The following is a 19,647-nucleotide window of genomic DNA, read 5'->3' on the forward strand; positions in this document are numbered from 1 at the left end:
ATCCCAGGAATCAGTCTGGTGAACCTTTGCTGAACTCCTTCCATAGCAAGAACATCCTTCCTCAGATAAGGAGACCAAAACTGCACACAATACCCCAGATGTGGTCTCACCAAGGCCTTGTATAATTACAGCAAGACATCCTTGCTCCTGTACTCGAATCCTCTCGCTATGAAGGCCAACAGACCATTTGCCTTCTTAACTGCCTGCTGCACCTGCATGCTTACTTTCAGCGACTGATGCTCAAGGACACCCAGGTCTCGCTGCACCTCCCCCTTTCCCAATCTATCGCCGTTCAGATAATCTGCCTTTCTGTTTTTGCCACCAAAGTGGATAACCTCACATTTATCCACATTATACTGCATCTGCCATGTTTTTGTCTACTCACTCAACCTGTTCAAATCACACTAGAGCTTCTCTGCATCCTCCTCACAGCTCACACTCCCACCCAGCTTTGTGTCGTCTGCAAATTTGGATATATTGCATTTAATTCCCTCATCTATATCATTAATATATATTGTGAGCAGTCACTCTCACCTCATCTCTGAAATTTAGCTTGGTTTGGACCAAGTTTGTACTGTGGTCTGGAGCTGAATTGTCCTGTCAGAACCCAAAGGAAGTATTGTTAAATAACTGCTGCTTAAAAGTACAGCCAATGACACCTTCCATCACTTGGCTGATGATTGAGAGTAGACTGATAGGATGGAAATTGGCCAGATTGGATTTTTCCTGTTTATTGGAGGACAGGACATAGCTGTGGGCACATTTTATTTTTAAACTTTCTAAAATCCTCAGAGGGTGCCTCCATTGGGCCGCACCTGAGGCTCTGGGCAGCCAGCAGAGCCTTGGATGCTCCCACTGGCCTTCCTGGCTGTGGAACACACCCACCATCCTTAATTGTATAAGGTTCCAGACCATCTCCGTGAAATTCCCCTCCTGGGTCCTACCAGAGCCACTTCCGGGTTTCCAACCCAGAATTCAGACCGGTGTCAGGATAGGGACCCTGGAACTAAAATCCAGTTCAATATTCCTCCTGAAACATGATCAGCTACTGAACTCTCATTGCAGCATGAAAAATATAGCAGGAAGAGGATAGGGAAGTTCAGAGAAAACAAGTAGTCACTTTTCTAATCAGCAAGATGAGAATAAAGTCTAAATTATGGTATCATGCTAACTCTTCTGTTCCCAATACCTCTGTAGTATAAGATTTTAAAAGGGTTAATATTTGGGACAGTGTGAGTAATACCTCCCACTATAATGATGCAAGAGATCACATGAGAGACAGACTTGAAGGAGAAGTGGCATGGCATCAGTGGCATTAGACATATTTCTGTCAAGCTGTAAATAGTTCTCTGATATGTAATAAACTAGTTATGGTTAAAACATACCGAAGACTCAATAAGCTGTCTTAGCTTGACTAGCTAAACATACAATGTGGTGAACAGCAGTGGTTCTTGCCATTCAACACCCAGAAAATGTTGAAAAGGTGATTGGAAAGTCAGACCTGAAAACAGTGTCGCCAAAACTGCAGAACTCGAGAAAAGGCTGTGAGGAGCTCCAGAAATGCTCCGTGAACAAAATGGAGGCATGGAGAGCTGGGTGGTCGGCTTGCAGATGCATTCAGGCTGCACCACAAAGGCATGGTGGTCTGGGGAAAAAATGCCGCTCCAGCGATTGCAGACTTCGAGTCGGAGAAACAAGCAACATTGGGGACCAAACCTGGTTCAATGAAGAGTGCAGGAGGGCATGCCAGGAGCAGCAGCAGGCATACGTCAAAATGAGGTGTCAACCTGGTGAAGCTCCAGCCAGGCTACTTGCATGCCAAACAGCATAAGCAGCATGCAATAGACGGAGCTAAGCGATACCATAACCAATGGATCAGATCTAAGCTCTGCAGCCCTGCCACATTCAGTCGTGAATGGTGGTGGACAATTGAACAATTAACTGGAGAAAGTGGCTCCACAAATATCCCCATCCTCAATGATCAGTGAAAAAGATAAGGCTGAAGCATCTGCAATAATCTTCAGCCAGAAGTGCCAAGTGGATGATCCACCTCGGTCTCCTCCTGAAGTCCCCTGCATCAAAGATGCCAGTCTTCAGCCAATTTGATTTACTCCAAGTGATATCAAGAAACGGCTGGATACTGCAAAGGCTGTGTACCCTGACAACATTCCAGCAATATAGTATTGAAGACCTATGCTCCAGAACTTGCCATGCCCCTAGCCAAGCAGTTCCAGTACAGCTCCAACACTGGCATCTGCCTGGCAATGTGGAAAATTACCCAGGTATGTCCTGTACACAAAAAGCAGGACAAATCCAACCTCGCCAGTTACCGCCCCATCAGTCTACTCTCGATTATCAGTAAAGTGATGGGAGGTGTCATTGACAGTGCCATCAAGCAGCACTTGCTTAGCAATAACCTGCTCAGTGACGCTCAATTTGGGTTTCATCAGGGTCATTCAGCTCCTGACCTCATTGCAGCCTTAGTTCAAACATGGACAAAAGAGCTGAACTCCAGAGGTGAGGTGAGAGTGAAGGAGCCCCAGCAAAAATGGGACATGGGGAAAACCCTCCACTGGTTGGAGTCGTACCTAGCTCAAAGCAAGATGGTTGTGGTTGTTGGAGGTCAATCATCTCAGCTCCAGGACATCACTGCAGGAGCTCCTCAGGGTACTGTCCTAGGCCCAACCATCTTCAGCTGCTTCATTAATGACCTTCCCTCCATCATAAGGTCAGAAGTGGGGATGCTCGCTGATGATTGCACAATATTCAGCACCATTCGCAGCTCTTCAGGTACTGAAGCAGTCCATGTAGAAATGCAGCAAGACGTGGACAATATCCAGGCTTGGGCTGATAAGTGACAAGTAACATTGGCCCCACACAAGTACCAGGCAGTGACCATCTCCAACAAGAGAGAATTTAACCATTTTCCCTTGACATTCAATGGCATTACGATCACTGAATCCCCCACTATCAACATCCTGGGGGTTACCATTGACCAGAAACTGAACTGGAGTAACTATATAAATACCGTGGCTACAAGAGCAGGTCAGAGGCCAAGAATCCTGCGGTGAGTAACTGACCTACTGACTCCCCAAAGCCTGTCCACCATCTACAAGGCACAAGTCAGGAGTGTGATGGAATACTCTCCACTTGCCTGGATGGGTGCAGCTCCAACAACACTCAAGAAGCTCGACACCATCCAGGACAAAGCAGCCCACTTGATTGGCACCCCATTCACAAACATTCACTCCCTCCACCACCGACGCACAGTGGCAGCAGTGTGTACCATCTAAGAAGATGCACTGCAGCAACGCACCAAGGCTCTGTCGACAGCACCTTCCAAACCTGTGCCCTCCACCACCTAGAAGGTCAAGGGCAGCAAATGCAAGGGAACACCACCACCTGCAAGTTCCTCTCCAAGCCATACACCATCCTGACTTGGAACTATATCGCTGTTCCTTCACTGTCGCTGGGTCAAAATCCTGGAACTCCCTTCCTAACAGCACTGTGGGTGTACCTACCCACATGGACTGCAGCCATTCAAGAAGGCAGCTCACCACCACCTTTTCAAGGGCAATTAGTGATGTGCAATATATCTTGGCCTAGCCAGCAACGCCCACATCCCATGAATGAATAAAAAAAATTCTTAAAATGGGTAGAAAATTGTTCTTAATGGCACACAAGGCTGGCAGCACCGGGTAAAACAAATCCCTAGCAAGGGCAGATCTAAGGTCAGTGGCATTGCACATGGCGACTGTGAGGCAGAGGGAAGTAAGAAAAACAATACAACTGCAAATGCTCAATACTGCATGGGAATGGAGTGAAAAGACTATTGAAACAGCACTGCTGAATAATGAACAGCTCTGTCCAAAAGCACAAACAAGAAAAACAAAGTTTAAGACAGACACATGATTAAAAAGGAATTAAATAATAATGATTAATAGAAGCCAATCATGCTCTGAAATTGTTGAACTGAATGTTGAGTCCGGAAGGCATGCCTAATTGGAAAATGAGGTGAACTTCCTCGAGCTTGCGTTGATGTTCGCTGGAACACTGCAGCAGGCCAAGGACAGAAATAAGGGCATGGGAGCAGGGTGGTGAATTGAAATGGCAAGCAACTGGAAGCTCAGGGTCATGCTTGCGGACTGAGTGGAGCTGTTCCACAAATTGGTCACCCAATCTGCATTTGCTCATCAATGTAGAGGTGAGTGCATTGTGAGCAGCGAATACAGTATACTAAATTGAAAAAAGGACAAGTAAATCGCTGCTTCACCTGGAGGGAGTGTTTGGGGCCTTGGATGGTGAGGAGAGGGGAGGTAAAAGGCAGGTATTACACCTCCTGTGATTGCATGGGAAGGGGACGAGGTGTTGGGGGTAATGGAGGAATGGACCACGGTGTCGCGAAGGGAACAATCCCTTCGGAAAGTTGACAGGAGAGGAGAGGGGAAAAGATGTGTTTGGAGGTGGCATCACGCTGGTGGTGGCAGATATGGTGGAGGATGATCCTTTGGATGTGGAGGCTGGTGGGATGGAAAGTGAGGACAAGGGGAACCTTGTCGCGGTTCTGGGAGGGAGGGGAAGGGGTGAGGGCAGAAGTGCGGACACGGTTGAGGGCCCTGTCAACCACAGTGGGGGGGGGGGGGGGTGGTGGAGGGGATCCTTGGTTGAGGAATAAGGAAGATATCAGAGCGCTGTTCTGGAACGATGCATCATCAGAACAGATGTGTCAGAGACAGAGAAACTGGGAGAATTGAATGTAGTCCTTACAGGATGCAGGGTGTGAGGAACTGTAGTCAAGGTAGCTGTGGGAGTCAGTGGGCTTAGAATGAATATTAGTGGACAGCTTATCCCCAGAGATGGCAACAGAGAAGTTGAAGAAGGAAAGGGAAGTGTCGGCAATAGACCATGTAAAGATGAGAGAAGGGTGGAAATTGGAAACTAAGTTGATGAAGTTTTCCAGTTCAATGTGGCATCAGTGGAGAAGTGGCATGGCATCAGTGGCGTTTGACATATTTCTGTGAAGCTGTATATAGTTCTCTAACACGTAATAAACTAGTTATTGTTAAAACTTACTGAAGACTCAGTAATCTCTCCTAGCTAGACTAGCCAAACATACAACAACCTCAAGTTAAGATTTCTTGTTTCTTTGATCTTCAAATTGCATAATTTATTGTTGAAATAAGAAAGAGACAATTAGAATCCAGCATCTAGTAATGTAACCAAAACAAGTTTGTACTGATAATTATAGTAAGAGTTTAATCATACACAGCAATCATACAGTTTTTAAAGAGAAGGCATAATATATGTTCTGGGAGGACTGGGTTTATGTGGGGAAAATGTTGGTTATATTTCCTTTGTTCAGTATCCTTGAGCAAGGCACAGACACAGGCCAGTAGAGAGGAGAGCTCAATAAACATCATAAATAAATAGTTTTAGCATTCAATTTACTTCCTTTTTTAAAATAAAATCTGATGTACAGATTCAGAGCAAGTCTTTTACAGAGTGTGGAAGAAAATTAGTACTCTTGTTCCTTTTCCTAATTAAGGCATTTTTTTTTTCCAAATATGCTGTGCTTGCTTAAAAGTCAGGTGGAATTCTAGGAAATTTGCTATCCCTTAGGTAAAAATAAATGTCTTTTTATATCTGGCCATTAATAAAAAAAATGACAGGAGCATTCTCTTCTGTCCTTGGACCAGACAAAAACACTTCTCCTCATCTCCCGTTTCGTTCCTTTACTGTCTTCAACATTTATACACTCCCTTTACTACGTGTTAGCGATTTCCTGGTATGAAAGAATTTTTCATTGCATCACTTGCTTTATAGAGAGCCCTTCCTCTTGTCTTGCTCATTTCAGAGCACCATTCAGCTTTGGTTTGTACTATTTCCAGTTGGATTCCACACATTGCGCATTGTGCACTTGTATTGTGTTCGCTGCCTCCGGAGAATCCTTGGCATCAGGTGGCAAGACCATATCTGCAACGCAGAAGTCCTCGAGGCGGCCAACATCCCCAGCATATACACCCTGCTGAGTCAGCAGCGCTTGAGATGGCTTGGCCATGTGAGCCGCATGGAAGATGGCAGGATCCCCAAGGACACATTGTACAGCGAGCTCGTCACTGGTATCAGACCCTCCGACCGTCCATGTCTCCACTTTAAAGACGTCTGCAAACGCGACATGAAGTCCTGTAACATTGATCACAAGTCGTGGGAGTCAGTTGCCAGTGATCGCCAGAGCTGGCGGACAGCGATAAAGGCGGGGCTAAAGAGTGGCGAGTCGAAGAGAATTAACTGTTGGCAGGAAAAAAGACAGAAGCGCAAGGGGAGAGCCAACTGTGTAACAGCCCCGACAACCAATTTTATCTGCATCATCTGTGGAAAAGTCTGTCATTCTAGAATTGGCCTTTATAGCCACTCCAGGCGCTGCTTCACAAACCACTGACCACCTCCAGGCGCTTACCCATTGTCTCTCAAGACAAGGAGGCCAAAGAGAAGAGAATTGTTGGCATTCATTTACATCTTATTAGTTAAGAGGCTCACCGATCAACAGTCACAACATTTTTTTGTGCACATTAGAGGAAGCTGCCAGTCTAACACGCTCCCCAAAGTTGAAATTTACCTTAATTTACTCTGCCTAACTGGAAATCAAGTGAGAATGTTGTGATTGAAAACTGCATATATACAGCACTAACTCCAGTATCAGTCTCTAGTGAAAGCAGTTCAAGATGAAATTCAATTAGGAGGTCAGCTGAAATTAGTAGCTTTGGTATATTTTACACAGATCTTTTTACTCTAAAGCTTTATATTGAGCCCCCCCCCCCCCCCCCACAAATAAAATTAATCTAGTTTTTTAACACATTTTCTTACCCTCCTCTCTTGTAAGTGCCAATTAATGCTAAGCTATGATTTCAGACATTGGCGACTCTCTGAACCTTGCCTAAACATCAGCAAGCTTTCAACTGTGTATGACACAACTGCTCAGACCAAGTCTCTCCACAATCTGTTGTGGTCCAAACATTTTGCACAATATGCATTAGAGCTGCCTGCTGAACTTGTGGTTTTTATGTATAGTTAATGGTATACCACGGGACTAGATTGTGTAGCATAAGCTTCTCATTATTGTACTCACACAGTACACTGACTAATGTTCACTTTTTGGCTGATATTCTATTCTCGACAAAAGAACTTAACTTAATGCTTTTTTCATGCTGTTAGAACCAGGTGAGAAGAGGTCTAGGGTTCCCTCTTAGCCTTTGCCTGGTTTAACCGTTACAGGGTTTAATTTTAAAACACTGTGTTTTTAGCTCCCCCTTAGTGAATCCTTGTTCATTGCTCCAATTGTAAGGCAAAGAAATCAAGCAGGTTTCCTTAGATTTAAACAAGAAATGTAGAAGTTTATTAATCTTCAACTCTAATCCGGTTAACGACTACGAATATGCGGCGTGACCATGCTAGCATGCATATGCGATAAACACACACGCAGATAGAGACAGAAAAAGTAGAAGGAATAAGGGGAAAAGTTTGAGGCAATATCTGGTAGTTACAGACCTTTAAGTTCAATGTGGAGTCTTTGGTTGCCAGTAAGTCTTGCAATTCATTGGGGCCCAGTTCACGCTTCAACTTGTTCCAATGAAGGACTCTTTTCTCTTTTGAGATTTATGTGTCTTCCATTGGTCCGGTGGCTTCCTTGTTCCAGCTTCCAGTGCCTTCTGCATTCAAACTGCCCTGTGGCTCGTTCAGAAAACCTGGACCAGCCAGTTAGTCATGTGACCAGCTGGTTTAACCAGTCCTGGCTTTGTGGATTGTATCATCTTAGCAGGCCCTGGAATATGCTTCTTTACACCTCCGATGTCTGGTGATCAAAATCCATTTGGGTTAATTGGAGCAGGGAATAGTCCTTTGTCTCCACAAGCAGCATCTCTTAGTGTGCAAATGTCCTTCCAGCCCAGTGTCTGATGATCTACAAACAAGTCATTTCTTCATTCCAGCAACAATTTAAAATCAATGTTCATATGACAAAATGAATATGCCTCATTCTTGGCAGGTGGGGGTCTGATTGACAATGGCAAGTTTCTTGTTGTGTTTCCAGGTATAATAACTAATATAACAAGCTATCAAAACAATGTAGGGAGAGTTTCTTTTGCCAATACATCTCATCATGTGTAGCTCTCAACAGTGCCAATGTCCAGATCTCTTAAACAGAATAGGACTATCTCAAGGTTGGTCACTCTACAAAGAACCAATTGGACCATAATTTGCTGTCAATATAATAGTGAGGTTAATGGTGCTCGCCGTTATTTTTGCATATACGGTACAGCAACTTCAGATGAAGAGCAGATGCGCAGGTAAACTCAGTTCTGCAAAAATTGCTGCCGGAGTTGCACCACTTAACCATTAGCTTCATGAAAACACTATTTTGTTGTCTGGCTCATCGTTGAAATTCATTGAACAGCGTGAAGTTGCCTTTTTGTGCAGTAGATACAAACTAAACGAATCACAGAAAGTTAAGTCATCTGTTTCAGTTAAGTATCCTTTTAATGACATGATAACTGTTGTTTACTGCCAGTCAACTGCTTTGATGCTGAAAATTAACTATTACAAATGTGGAGTCTCAATTCTTCAGATTTTAATTGTTGTTGGAGATTTTTAAAATGTAAGTCATTTTTTAACTTTTCCTTTCTCATTTTTCTCTCTCTCTCTCGCAATCCAATATTTCTTTCCCTCCCTTTACTTCTCTTTCTGTACCTGATATAACATTGAATTCACCCACTCAAATTTACACTTGCTTATCGGTCCTTTAACTGTTTATTTCAAAATCCTTCAATGTGATTGGTTGAGGAGATACATAGTTACTTGTCCTGTTCATGCAGGCCCCAGATACAAACATATGTATGAACATACGAATTAGGATCAGGAGTAAGCCACTCGGCCCCTCGAGCTTGCTCCGCCATTCAATAAGTTCATAGCTGATCTGATTGTAACCTCGACTCCACATTCCTGCCTACCTCCAATAACCTTTCACCCCTTGCTTATCAAGAATCTATTGACCGCTGCCTTAAACATATTTAGAGACTCTGCTTCCACCGCCTTTTGACGAAGAGTGTTCCAAAGCCTTGCAACCCTCAGAGAAAAAAATGTCTCCTCATGTCTGTCTTAAATGGGCGACCCCTTATTTTTAAATAGATTCTCCCACAAGAGGAAACATCCTTTCCACATCCGCCCTGTCAAGATCCCTCAGGATCTTGTATGTTTCAATCAAGTCACCTCTTACTCTACTAAACACCAGTGGATACAAGCCTAACCTGTCCACCTTTCCTCATAAGACAACCTGCCCATTCCAAGTATTAGTCTAGTAAATCTTCACTGAACTGCTTCCAACTCATTTACATCCTTAAATAAGGAGACCGGTACTGTACACAGTACTCCAGATGTGGTCTCACCAATGCCTTGTATAACTGAAGCATAAGGCTGAATTTTACCAAGCACCCAACGTCATGCTCTGTGGTGGGTGTTGCCTGAAGATGGGTCCGGCAGAGGCCTGCCACGGAGGCTGATGCCGGGAGGGCCCGGTCCGATCCTCCTGGCGGCGGTGAAGCTCCGTGGCGGCCCCCCCCCCAGCCGCCGCTGGACAACGGGAACACCATTTCAATTTGTAAATTAATAATATGAATAAATTTAAGTTAACTTATCCACAATCTTCTGGGTCCACTGCGACCCTCAGTCTGGCGGCCGGCAATCCCGCGCCTTCAATTCCCCTTCTGGGGAAAGCTGGCATGACACTGGTGGGGAGAGGGGAGGAGTTAAGATTTTCAGTGCGGGGGGTGGGGATGAACGGGATCAAATAAATGTTATGAGTGTAGGGCATGGTGAGAAGGGGTGAACTTTCAACTTTGTACAGTCTGGGGGGCAAGGTCAGAATTCAAAGGTAAGTGTGTTGGGGGGAAAGGCAAATACCTAATGTAATTTTTATTGGGGGATTGGAAAAGGGCATTACAATTTTATTTTGTAAATTTTGAGGGGGGGGTTCAGTTTAAAATTCAAATTTGCCGGCAGGGCTGGTTGCCCTTTAAAAATTGCACCAGCGCCTGTGCACAGGCAGCTGACACCATTGCTGGCAATGGACAGCCCGCACCCTCCACGTGATTGGGGGATGGGCAGGCCTCCCTGGTTATTTAAGTGAGCCGTGAGCCGCCACGCAGGACATCACGGCAGCTCTTTGGCTGGGAATAGCGATGGGCTCTTAAAATCCAGACCATAACCTCCCTACTTTTGGATTCAATTCCCCTCACAATAAACGATTGACATTCTATTAGCTTTCCTAATTACTTTCTGAATCTGCATACTAACCTTTCTGTGAATTCAGTGAATCTGCATGAATCACTAGGACACCCAGATCCCTCTGCATCTCAGAACTCTGCAATCTCTCACCATTTAGATAATATGCTTTTTTATTCTTCCTGCCAAAATGGACAATTTCACATTTTCCCACATTATACTCCATTTGCCAGATCTTTGCCCACTCACTTAACCTATTTATATCCCTTTGTAGCTTCCTTATGTCCTCTTCACAACTTACTTTCTTACCTATCTTTGTGTCATTAGCAAATTTAGCAACTATACCTTCGGTCCCTTCATCCAAGTCATTTATATAAATTGTAAAAAGTTGATACATCTTGCCAAACAGAAAATGACCCATTTATGCCTACTCTCTGTTTCTTGTTAGCTAGCCAATCTTCTGTCCATGCCCATATGTTACCCCCTGCACCATGAACTTTTATTTTCCGCAATAACCTTTGATGTGGCAGATTTCCCTCGCTACAATGTTAGCAGCTTGCACTTTCATCAACTTTCCAAGATTTAAAAACCTTAAACATTCAGGGGCAGGCCTTGCTAACGACAGACACTGTTAACTGCCCTGATGCAGCAAATCATGGCCCAATTAAAATATCCTGAAAAACTATTGTACAATGACTTCACCAAAAGTCGACAGCCATTTCTTAAGAGTTGCTTACAGAATCTTAGGGCAGTTTTGTGTAATTCTTAGAGCAGTATGTAACACATATAAATGGATGCATGAATATTATTTAAATTCTATTTGCAATCTCAATGAAGTTTTACTTATGTTAGGTGATTGCTTATTTCTGAGAGAGGATACAAGCAGATACTTTGCAGTTGAGTACAGTGACAGATTATTCCTGTACACAACCTATATTAAACATTTTATTTTAATTTTATTCGTTGTCCTGTATAAAACCATTATCTGCTTTTCATCAATGAAGCCACAGAAATATTACTGAACTTATGCACCTTGTGTTGGAGGGATCATGTAGAGTAAGATCGCTGCATCGTGTGTTCTTTATACTCATGCTGCAAAGACTCACATTCCTACATTCTTCTTGCATAGTGTTAATGAATCTTGCAGTGGACAAATATTCTTCAGTTAATTGAATATCTACAGGTATATTAATTCATGATTCATAAGGATGTGAATGTTTAAAATATGGAAATGCTTGCACGTGGGAGGAATACTGTGACAGACATGCCATTCACTTTGGCTTTTAGTAAATGTTCCGTGTCTCTCAATTATAAATGATTTCTTGATTTACTTTGTCACAATACTCAGAAGAAGTTATTTCAAAATCCCCACAGCTACCCAAAGTATTTTATGCATTGCTTTTAGATGATGGAGTTGGATTCTGATAAGATAGAACTTCACAGTGAATCTTAACTATGATTGATAAACCATGTCAACAGCACAGCAGCTCCCATATGGCTTTAATGGTCTCTATTTCTGTTTTGAGATTTCAATAAGTTTCCTTAAACCAATCAAATGTTAGAGGACCTTATGAATTGTATAACCTTGTCCTTTTATTTCAGGTCACCCAAAAACCCAGAACAGAAAATAATCAAGCGAGTGATTGCCCTTGAAGGAGATATCATCAGGTAAGTATTCTGTGCTGTAGTGACTTGATTCTTAAGATTTCTGTGATATATGACAGTTAATCAAGTATAAAATCTCAGCTGAATGTCCATTCCGAATTCTTGTGATTGTCATGGCAACACATTAGAATGGCCACATTGCTGTGTTGCTTTTCAAATAAGTGCTGCCTTTTCATGCTCTGACCGAAGTAAATTCAGTGTTGCTAATCTATTTCCAAGTTGCTATTACTAAAACTCTAAATATTTAACAGAATTCCCTCTGGCAGTAAAAATGTATTTCTTGCCCATTTAGTAGTTGGTTTATCATGCCAGCTAAATATGTTCTCACAGTGGCACTTATCATAAATCTTACATTAAAATGGTGTGTCTCCGCAGTTTTGCATTGCAAGGTGATCTTGAAATGAGAATCCAAATGGCTGGCAGAAGCAGAACTAATAGGGTTTTGAAATTGATCACCCTGGTGGTTATGAGATTTAAATGAGAAATGGACAGAAAATGACTCTTACCTTTTCATTCTTTTATTCTCACGCTGGCTATTTTGACACAAGGATGGAGTGCAGTAAATTCCCTGATAAAGTTGCATTGTTTTTAACATGGTAGGTGGTAATTGATTAGAATGTAATGTCAGGTCTTGCACTAAGGTTTGTTGCAATGTTTTCTTTTGCTAAAACATATAATGAAGTTCTGAAGACTGTTATTGAACACCAGTTTCTTTGGAGCTGTATTGGCGAGCAATCTTTATGCTATTAATGTGCTGTTGTGTAGTATATCTGACACAGTGAGAACATTATGCAAAGATCTATTTACTTATAATAGACAGATCCAGAAATGGCATCGGTTACCAGTTCTATTAACAATAGTGATGGATGAATCAAGCTTTGGAAATAAAAGCAAAACATGCTGAAAATTAACAGCATATCAGTTAGCATCTGTAAAGGTAAAAGAAAGGTTATTGTTGTTTCAGGGTTTCCATGCTTCAGAACTGAAGAGTAAAAGATAAACAGGCAATTCAGTCAGGGTGGAAAAAATTCAGAGGGAGAGAGGAAGAGAAAGAAAATTAACAGATATGCAAATCACAGAGAATGGCCAGAATTTTACCTTGGGCGGATGGGAGTTCGCCACCGACATAAAGGTTGGTGGCGAATCCGTTTCCGCTGAGTCCAGGTATCCGTCCCGCATTTTACGGGTCCCCGGGCTTTAATTGTCCCGAGGTGGGACTTCCACCCGCTTGAGGGAGGGAGTCATGCCTCATTGAGCTGCTGGCCAATCATCGGGCCGGCAGTCTCAGCAGCGCCACTGGGAGTGGTGGCCACTGCTGAGACTGCAGCCCAGCTGACTGAGGAGGATGCCATGGGGCCGGGATCCAAGGTAGGTTTTGGATGCCTCACCAGGGTGATTGGTCGTGCTCTGGTGAGGCAAGGGTGTTCGTTTGGGGGAAGGAGGGGCGTCTTGGGTCCCAGGGGTGGGTTGGGAGGCGGGGGCGGCCCTCAATAGGGCACCGCCCCCCCCCTCCCACCCCGGGGCACGGAAAGGCTGGCAGCTTTCATTGGGCGGCCTTTCACATCCCCAGCACGCCTGCTTGCCATGGTAAAATACCCGTGAGGTGGGTGAAGGCTCTTAAGTGGCCGTTAAGTGGCCACTTAAGGGCCTTGATTGGCCTGGGGCGGGTGGACCATTTCTCACGCCCCCCACCCCCGACCTCCGTAAAGTTGGCCGGAGGCGGTAGTGGGTCGGGAAGGCCTCCCGGAGTCTCCCGCTCAATTGTATGCCACCCCCACGCCACCATCTGGCTCACTGGGGTGGCGTAAAATTCCGGCCAATGGGTAAATAGGTTGAGTGATCTGTAAAGTCCTTAATCAAAATGTTCGATTATGCAAAAGATCACCAGTGAAATGGACAAAAAATATGCTGATAGTGTAAGGTGAAGAGATAATATGACAATTAAATCAATTAATGTTGTTTTCAAAACCTCTACAATATGTATGTGGTATGAGAAATTATATAGCATACAGTGGAAAAATCTCAAAATATTATAAATACTGTTTGATTTCCTGTGGCATTATTTATCGACAAAATGGAACGTGTCTCTCTCGATGTAATTTTTTCATTTGACTCCTCTAATTCTGTCTCTCTCTGCTTTTCCCTCACACACTTCAGCCACTATTTTAACTCTGAACAGGAAGCAGGTGCGGTGGGAGAGACAGGGTGCCCCCTCCCTCCCCCACCCCCTGACATCGCCATTATGAGATTCAAGGGATTTTAACTCTCGTGCCTCATTTTAATATATGTGAGGGGCTATCCACCTGTTTGTTTTGTGGTGAAGGTTCCGGCAGGTCTCATGAGGCCTATTTAAAGGGAGATTGGGTTCCCTTCTGCCTGATTTGTTTGTTGCATTGCTGTGAGCAGGATCAAATAAATGAATGGGTCCTGGGGCTGCCCCTAGCATTTTTTGCAAAAACAACAGTGTGACAGTAGTGACTACACTGCAAAAGTACTTCCTTGGTTGTAAAGTGCTTTGGGACGTCCTGAGGTCGTAAAATGTGCTAGATAAATGCAAGCCTTTTGTTTTCTTTTTTGATGATTCCCTGGAGGTCCTGGTAGAGGAGTCAGGGCAAGGAGGGAACTACTGTTCCCTAACACCCGCAGGAACGTCTCTAGGATGATTATCCAGTAGGCCTGGGTGAGAAAGTCAGAGCCAGTAGCATCACCTCCAGTCCTGGCTTCAATGGCCTAACAAGAGCAGCAATGATGAGTATAGCTCTTCAAATTCCTTGATCGTTTGCACCACTTCCAAGATATACCCACCTAAAGCATCTACGGCTCATGGACATAGCTCTATCACTATGCAATAGACCAGCTCACGCAAGTTACCTACATTTACACTACTAATGTGCAAGCATAGATTTATGCCCAAAGATTAGGCTCAGCACAGCTCAAAGTCACCTGATATTGGCCTAACTGAGATTTCTGGAGTTTGATAGTGATTTTCTTCACAGTTTTGTTTAAAATATTATAAAATTCTAAGACCTGCGCTATACTTAACCGAAGCACTGTCAGTCTTGATGCACCAAAATTTTTCGAACCCCTGTGCTGCCCCATATGTTTAGGAGGACTAAGCTACTAAAATGGCCTTCACAATGGGTGCACGCATGTTCTGCATAATAATGGAACATAAGAAAATAGGAAATAGGAGCAGGAGTAGGCCATTTGGCCCCTCAAGCCTGCTCTGCCATTCAACTAGATCATGGCTGATCTTCTACCTCAATGCCATTTTCTCGCACTATCCCCATATCCCTTGATATCTTTAATACCTAGAAATCTATCGAACTCTGACTTGAATATACTCAATGACTGAGCCTCCACATTCCTCTGGGGTAGAGATATCCAATGATTCACCACCCTCTGAGTGAAGAAATTCCTCCTCATCTCAATCCTATTCTCTTTTTCTGAGACTGTGTCCCCTGGTTCTAGACCCCCAGCCAGGAGAAACATCTTTCCTGCATCTACCTTGTCAAGCCCTGTAGATTTTGTATGCTTCAATGAGATAATCTCTCATTCTTCTAAACTCTAAAGAATATAGTTCCAGTCTCCTCAATCTCTCTTCATAGGACAATCCTGCCATCCCAGGAATCAGTCTGGTGAACCTTTTGTTGCACTCCCTTTATACAAGTATATCCTTGGCAGGAAAAAAGACAAAAGTGCAAGGGGAGAGCCAACTGTGTAACAGCCCCGACAAACAAATATTTCTGCAGCACCTGTGGAAGAGCCTGTCACTCTAGAATTGGCCTTTATAGCCACTCCAGGTGCTGCTCCTCACACCACTGACCACCTCCAGGCGCTTACCCATTGTCTCTCGAGATAAGGAGGCCAAAGAAGATGCTTCCTTAGGTAAGGAGACCAAAACTGTTCACAATACTCCAGGTGCGGTCTCACCTAGGCTTTATACAATTGCAGCAAGACTTCTTTATTCCTTTACTCAAATCCTCTTGCAATAAAGGCCAACATACCATTTGCCTTCTTAATTGCTTGCTGCACCTGAATGTTAGTTTTCAGTGACTTATGAGCAAGGACACCCAGGTCCCTTTGGACGTCAACACTTCCCAATCTCTCACCATTTAAGAAATACTCTGCATTTATGTATTTCCTACCAAAGTGGATAACTTCACATTTTTCCACATTATATTCTATCTGCCATGTTCTTGCCTGCTCATTTAGCCTGTCTAAATCCCCTTGAAACCTCTTTGCATCCTCCTCACAACTCGCATTCCCACCTAGTTTTGTGTCATCAGCAAACTTGGAAATATTACATTTGGTCTCCACATCCAGACCATTGATACAGATTGTGAATAGCTGGGACCCTAGCATTGATCCTTGCATTTTCCCCCTAGTCAACCTGAGAATGACCCAATAATTTCTACTCTCTGTTTCTGGCTGTTAACCAATTCTCAATCCATGCCAGTATATTACCCCCAATCCCAGGTGCTCTAATTTTGCTGACTAACCTCCTGTGTGGGATGTGACAGAAACCACACATGCCAAATGGAAATATTAATTTCGTCAAGCAATTTCACTGCTTGAAACCTTTTACTGGACATTGCAGATAACTTTTAAAAAGCAGAACTGAAGAGCTAAAAATGGCCATGCACATTTGCATATGAGAAGACAAAGGTTGGCTGAGAGATAGAGGTAAATCACCCAGTCTAGCTGGAACAATAGGGGTGCTCCCTGTTTCAGTTAGCAAGATTGGTTTTGTCAATAGTGGTGATCAAAAGCCGTCGACACCCTTTGACTTTGAAAGAGCCAACACCCCCCTCCCCACCCCACCAAGTATGTCTGAAGGACTCTGAAGTTCAAACAACCCTCTGAGAACTTCTGTTTTCAAACAAAGAGGTGATCACATGACATACCTGCTAGTGTAGCACTGAATTTGTGAATGGTGCCTCAGAATGAAAAAGAGACTGTAACTGAACTCAAAGAAGAAGGTATCTCTCTCTCCAGCAAAGTCCCAGGGAAACCATGGTGGCAGCTACTAAGTCTCAAGACTACAGGACCTTTCAGGCGGTCACCAAGAAGACAGATAAAACCCCTCATCAGCCTTCTGGAACCAGAGAAGCAAGCCTGAATTGTGCACGTGGCCTCAACGAGGACTCCAACAATTTAAGTTCAATTAAGGACATTGCAATTCAGTATTTGAATTCCGTTTGTTACAGACTTTATTTCTATCTCCCAACTCTTTCTTCCCCTCTGTATCTATTTGTGTGTGTGTGTGCCTCTCGTATGAATGTGAGCATGGATGCGTCGCATATTTTAGTAATTTTAACCGGTTTAGAGTGATGAGGTTAATACACTTACATCTTTCTTGTTTGAACTCAAGAAAACCTGTCTGATTGGTTCATTTATAATCATATTCGAGGAACAGTAAGCAAGGACTCACTGAGGTAGGAAGCTAAATCATTGTGTTTGAAAAGATAAACTCTATTATGGCCAAACCAGAGAAGGGACGAATGGGGAGCCTGAGACCCCTTCCTCACCTGGTCGTAACAGAGCCTGACTGAAAGCCTTCTGAAAATCCAAATGCACCACATCCACTGGTTCCCCCTTATCTATTCTGCGAGTGACATCCTCATAAATCTCTTAACAGGTTTGTCAAACTTAATTCCATGTTGATTCTGCCCAATACTGCCATTATTTTCTAAGTGTCCAGTTACCATATCCTTTTTAATAGATTCTAGCATTTTCCCTCCGACTGATGTCAGGCTAACAGGTCTGTTATTCCCTGGTTTTCAGATGCAAAAGTCTTGAAGTGATGCGCCACTGCAGAAAACAACAAAACATTTGCTATTACTGTTATTGGTAGTGCTGCATTTGTGCTTGTTTTAGTTTGGTTTTTGTGTTTTGCTTAGGTAAATGAGCTCCACAGGAAACTTGGGCATAAATTCTAGTCAGCAAACTCAATGTATAAACTGGTATAAATTTTGGCATGAATGAGATTGAGGAAAATTCCTAGCCCATATTTCAACCCCAGTGCTACAAACCTTAGCTTGCCCCTTCCTAGTGTTGCCAGAATCCCCCAAAACACATACAAATTAACACTGTTAAGCAGGTGTTTATTGCCAATCAAAACCTTTTGGTCAGTTTGGCCTTTCCTGATGTAACACAACCTTTGGACGAGCTGTGGTGGGCGTTCCTCACATCTGTTCCAATGTAGACTGGACTCTTAGCTAACTACCATTTTCAAATGAAAAACCATCACTTTCAGCTACATTTACGATATCATTTTGGGAATAAAAGCACATTATAGGAAAGATTACTTTATTTCCCATTTATCTTATTGCCCATTTCCAGGTAGTATAACCTACCTTTTGAAATATACATGCCCTAGTTCACAGGTGTGCAATGATTACAATATTGTCTCCATCCAGCTTCAAATACTTGTGTTGCTAAACACAAACAAGTTGCATTAGGAGGTACTACAGGAACAGAAAGGGCTGCTGCTTTGTGGTTTCTGAGAAAATTGGAAAATTGAAATCTTATCCTGTACCCCAGAATCCGTAACACAGTGGCCGATAACATTTCGAAGAAAGCTAATGCGCAAGATGGTTAGATGAGCCTATTCAGGAAATCTCTCTAAAAGATTGTCTGGAAGGATATACTTCCTGGTAGCAGTGAAATCTTTCCAATTCAAGGTATTAGTCCTATGACTTCCTTTAACAATCAGAAGTTTTAAAATATCTGCCAATATCTTTTGTGGCTCTTTCAAGGAGTTTTGCAACAATGCTAGAAATTTTTGCAGAACTGTCACTGTCATAATACCTGGAGAAATTCCAGTTGCTGTCTCTCCAAGGTGTGGTCATCATGTGAGGAAAGGTTTAGACAATATCAGGCAGAACTTGCCTACCATCAGACCAATTGACAGCGATCCAAACCTAAATTCATATTGAGTTCCTGGACTTGGATCAAATTTGCCTGTGAAAATAATAGCTGATTCTCATTGCAACTACATGGTGCCAGATACTGGACCTTCTTGAGATCTGTGCAGCTCAGTCAACTAACACAGTGGCCGATAACATTGTTGCCTTTGCATTAGCTAATGAAAATTGATCTAGTTTCCTTGGTAGGCTGCCAGGAGTGGATAAATCAAGACATTGTACAAATGGAAATGCAATTGCAGCCTCTGTCATTATCTGTCCCCATACCAAGCAACTTGCTAATGGGTCGGTGTGCTCATCTACTGGACATAAGAGCTCAAGGCACTTGGTTTCAAACATGGCCCATCTAACATAACAGATTGAAAATAGAGGCAGTCTGGTTTTCACATCTATATTACTAACAACAGATGAATAAGCTCTCTGCTCTGTTGTATATGGACAACAGTGCAAAATCAGGTGGGGTAGCGGAAGAAAATGAAGGGAAATGGAACAAGAAAGGCAATATCAACGTCCCCACTTCTTCCAAGAACAATAGGAAATTTCCATTCCCCTGTTTCAGCAAGCTGCCTTATCACCATGCCCCAGCATGTAAATAGTGATGAGGATGCAGGGTCTGGGAACAAGGCTTCAAACTATCCTTTTATCGGCCTCAACTCAGACCAAGGTAAAAACAACATTTTGCAGGTTTTCAGGGTGCTACAGCCCTTTTAATAGTAACTCCACTCCTTCTGGCACTGCAGTGGGTACAAGTTACAACTATTGTAACTTCCCACCAAAACCT

At 43.2% G+C, this 19,647-nt stretch overlaps 1 protein-coding gene across 3 annotated transcripts in view; it reads left to right on the forward strand.

Moving 5' to 3' along the window:
- The window catches only part of immp2l (inner mitochondrial membrane peptidase subunit 2), a 737,403-nt gene that overhangs the window by 506,236 nt on the left and 211,520 nt on the right, over positions 1-19,647 (forward strand). For 2 of the 3 annotated variants that reach the window (XM_068050588.1, XM_068050587.1), the window contains one exon: positions 11,875-11,940. The exons of the other annotated variant lie outside the window; for it this stretch is intronic. In XM_068050588.1, the coding sequence (XP_067906689.1) occupies positions 11,875-11,940 (66 nt within the window). The remainder of the gene's footprint in view (positions 1-11,874; positions 11,941-19,647) is intronic. 3 annotated transcript variants of the gene reach the window in all.

This window comes from Heterodontus francisci, chromosome 18 (assembly GCF_036365525.1).
Source record: "Heterodontus francisci isolate sHetFra1 chromosome 18, sHetFra1.hap1, whole genome shotgun sequence".
Taxonomy (NCBI): Eukaryota; Metazoa; Chordata; class Chondrichthyes; order Heterodontiformes; family Heterodontidae; genus Heterodontus; species Heterodontus francisci.